This window comes from Brassica oleracea, chromosome C2, assembly GCF_000695525.1.
Source record: "Brassica oleracea var. oleracea cultivar TO1000 chromosome C2, BOL, whole genome shotgun sequence".
Taxonomy (NCBI): Eukaryota; Viridiplantae; Streptophyta; class Magnoliopsida; order Brassicales; family Brassicaceae; genus Brassica; species Brassica oleracea.
This window is the reverse complement of record NC_027749.1, coordinates 3609777-3614153: the sequence shown is the minus strand read 5'-3', so window position 1 is coordinate 3614153 and position 4377 is coordinate 3609777. Positions and strand designations below refer to the sequence as shown.

Here is a 4377-nt window from a genome sequence, read left to right as displayed (position 1 = left end):
GAGGGAGTTTAATTAATGAAGTAAGAAAATTTTCAAATGGGTACTTTTCTTTTAATAATATAGATATTTTTAATATCTTTACCTTTTTATTTGACACGCAACTCAATATTTTTTAAAAAATTATACCAAAATATTTAAAAAATATTTTTAGAATTTGTTTGAAAAATATGAAAATTACATTTTAAATTAAAATTATCCTAAAATATGATGAGTTTTGATGTAAACGAAAACTCAAATTATGTCAAAAATATTGATATTCAATGATAATAACAATTTTAATTGATTATTTTTAAAAAAATACATTTACAAAAATATTGTTTGAAAGAAAATTCATTTATCTATTAAATATAAAATGAAAATATTATAATTAAATAAAATAATTGAATAATAAAAACCATAAATTTAGCAAATGACAACTAAGTTATATTATGCTAAGTTTTTTTCATAAAGTTATTCTACCGATAGGAGCAAATAATACCATATAATTGTTTTTTAAAACATAGTCATTCTTAAATATTTTTTTAATAAATAATTATTTTTAAATTTAATCAACTGAAAATAATATACTTACGATTATGTAGGGCCATATCTAGTTTTATTGATGCATGTTATATATTAGTGTTGTATGTTTTAGATAACATTTTAATGATGCACATTTTTAAAAATCTCTATTATTAAAATTATGCACGTAAGGATAACTCATGAGTTTTTTTTGTTGATTAAATGACATTATGTACAAATTTATTTAAGGATATTTCATTAAGGTAATTGAAAAATACAAACAATAAAATATGAAGTTTAAATTCATTTAAGCATATTTCATTAATGTAACTGAAAAGACAAGTAATAAATTAGACAGTTTTATTCGTTTTAGGATATTTCATAAATGCGACTGAAAAAGACAAGCAAAAAAAAAGGAGTTTAATTAATGAAGTAAGAACATTTTCAAATGGGTACTTCAGGGATATATAAGTTTGAATTTCAGTCCAAACTTTATTTTTAAAGAGATACAGTACGAATCCTTAGTTTGTATTGGTGTTATATGATATTTTTGGGAAGAAATAGATTGTTTATCTTTTTTTTTGGGATCAAATGGATTGTTTATCTTGTTTTTAAAAGCAAAGAAAAAAAGGATGGTGCATTGAAGAAGGAGAAGGGAGTTAGATCTGAGTATCTGACCAACGGTCCCAACTGTAAATTGTAACTACAATCTTACCACACTATTAATATCATTGCTCGTTATGATGATTAATTAAATATTTTAGTATATAGTGAAGATAAATTCGTTACTCATTCGTATAAGTTAATACTAATTAATTTTATTAAAAAGATAAAACCAGATCTAGATCACCTCATATAATCAGGATTGTCAGGTTGATTGCTTAGCAGATTTCAATCAAGGCATTCAAATCTATAGATGAACGAATTCTTGGTAGAGTGAAGTAGTAGGAGAATGAATATTCCTTTAGAGTACTACTTACAACCTCGATAACACTTTTTCTTCTGCTTAAATCTGTTTTGATATCTTATAAAAATGAACCTTAAACACACATGTAGTAGTAGTACTAATTCCACCACTAGATATTTCTGTTCGTAAATGCAAGAACATTGCGATTTATGCAACTTGAAAGACATACGCAACAACAAAAACGTAAATAAACATGCACACACAAACCAACTTGTGTACTGCGTAAATATCAATTCATGTAAAGTTGTTTTTTACGTAAAAATACTAAAAAAATCGAAAAAGAAGATAAAGAGAAGGCATGTGCATTCACTCAGTTCCACATGCTCTCTCACCAATTATTGTTTTAAGCCACTGTGCTCGGAGAAAAGGAGGGAACATAGGGATATTTTTGATTTTAAGATATACTATTATCTTTTTAGTAATAACGTATGAAGTCATTATTTACCAGAAATAAAGATACTTAATGCAATGACACATGACCGAAGAAAAATATTAAATGAAAAATGAATATACGAAAGATGTACAAAAGATTGAGAACTTGTAAGAAATGACAACGGATATTAACCTCACCGAGGATAACTTTATAACTTAGGTCTGCTCATTTTTAGTATATTGATTTGTAAACTATGAAATGAATAGAAAATTTGGGTCTGTTTAATATGTTTTCAGTTTTTTTTTTTGGATCCGGTTAAATAGAGAACATATGAGAAAATTACCAGGTTGGTTTTGCAATATGGCTACAAAATGTTATATATTACATGGAAGATATTTTCAGCTATTTTCTTTCATATACCTGACTTACACTATATACATTTCAAAAAAATTGTATAGTAAGGACTTCAAAGCATGTGATGGATCACATGGATATTGATTACTGTCGAAAAAAGTTTATAGATCATGTCAAGTTGTTCAAACACATGGATGCATACAGTACAGATGATGAAAATAAGAGATAGTGATCTTCATGTCGTCAACTTGTTCACACACAGTACAAACCAAAGTTACAAGACATTTGAGATAGTTTCCATACCTTGGGACTTGGGAGCACTCTTGGTTTCTTTCCAAAAAACTTAAATTTGTAACGGAATCAAACGTTGTATGTGTTACAAATTGTAACAATGTTGTCAAAATATTTCTAATCCTGAAATATTAAATCGGAAACGACAAAGCTAAAGATTTATAAATTTGATCAAAATGAAAATGTTGGGGTCAAAATGTAAAAAAATGAAACGTGAAGACCCTATGTGTGTATAGTTGACAACTTGCAAAATATTGCTTTCGAGAGTTAAAGACGTTTCACTCCTTTCGCCGTCTTCCCACTCGCGCTTCCGTCGTTGTTAGTGGCATCACCGGTATATATATAATATACTCATCAATCTCTGTGTGTGTTTGATCAGCTTTGCTTGAGGGAACTAATCACTGAGGTTCCTGCTTACAATGGCAGTGGCATCACCGGTATATATATAATATACTCATCAATCTCTGTGTGTGTTTGATCAGCTTTGCTTGAGGGAACTAATCACTGAGGTTCCTGCTTACAATGGCAGTGGCATCACCGGTATATATATAATATACTCATCAATCTCTGTGTGTGTTTGATCAGCTTTGCTGGTTAACTCCCTTGTGTTGTTGTTCTTGTTCGTGTAAGATGCTTCTTCGAGTGGATTGAGCGTTGGGCTACTAAGAAAACCGCTGGTTCCACCAAGAACGGTCGTGACTCTAAACCCAAGAATCTCGGCGTCAAGAAGTTCGGAGGAGAGGTAACATTACAACAGTGAGCTAATTAGAATGAAGAGAACCAAATCAATATGTGTGTGTGGTTTTTGCAGAATGTGATACCGGGAAACATAATAGTCCGTCAACGTGGAACTCGGTTTCATCCGGGAGACTATGTTGGCATCGGGAAGGATCATACTCTGTTTGCTTTGAAGGAAGGACGAGTCAGGTTCGAGAAAAACAAGATCACTGGTCGCAAATGGATTCATGTTGATCCTAAGGGAGGTCATGTTCTTCACCCTATCTACACTAGAGCTGCTTCGACTAAGATGGAATTGGAGACAGCTTCTTCGTCGTCGTGAAAAAGACATTGATTCAACAATCTAAATGTGTCTTTCTTTCGTTAGGTAATACTATCTCTTTACTAGAAGGATGATTGTATCTTAGAACAGCAACACTCAGTTCAATAACACATGCTGTTTTTGTTCTTTTAGGCTTTGTCTGAAAACTGATCAAGTTTTCGTTCAAAAGATTTTCCAATAAATCCATTCATGTTTAAGTACCTGGCTTTTGATATACATCTCTGAGTGTACCTCCAATTCGAGCAAAACAAGAACGAACGACACTTCCCATTAACATACTGTAACATTTTTTTAATAATACATACGAGACTCCGTCACTGCATGTTTACATGAATTTATACAACGCTATCTTATCCGCTTTCGATTTTTCAGTAGTAATCATATACAGTATATGTGTATGGCGAGCCAGCTTTGTTTTCGGGCAAAATGTGCAATTGAGAGCCAACTTGTTTTACTCATTAAAGCAGTTTCCTCCCATTTCTTCTCAAGTTGTCACTTGTCACTCACATCAATTTTTTATATACCTTATCCGCTGATTTTGCCGGCTCCGAAAAAAAAACACATTTAATACTACAGACCCTGATACGCGCGTCAGCGTGGATATGAATTTTCAGTTTTTAATTATTTATTTTATTAAATGATGTATTTGTAATATTCGTTCATATTATATTCATTAAGTAAATATTTTTTTTTTGCATCTTAAACTATCTATTTTTTTACGAATGTGTGATATCATATAAAAAATATAAAAAAAAGAGTATAGAGTTAATTAGATAATTTTAAAAACAGAAATTTTTCTTTCGTGTGCGATATCATATAAATAATGATCCG

At 30.4% G+C, this 4377-nt stretch overlaps 1 protein-coding gene across 1 annotated transcript; it reads left to right on the top strand.

The window, feature by feature from the left end:
* Positions 1-2935: 2935 nt before the first annotated feature.
* On the top strand, positions 2936-3672 carry LOC106325426 (50S ribosomal protein L27-like; the record flags this gene model as incomplete). The annotated part of the gene is given in 4 exon segments (XM_013763470.1): positions 2936-3026; positions 3117-3134; positions 3137-3228; positions 3298-3672. Coding segments are annotated over 4 exon segments (450 nt in total), but the record flags the coding sequence as incomplete, so codon positions are not given.
* Positions 3673-4377: the final 705 nt, after the last annotated feature.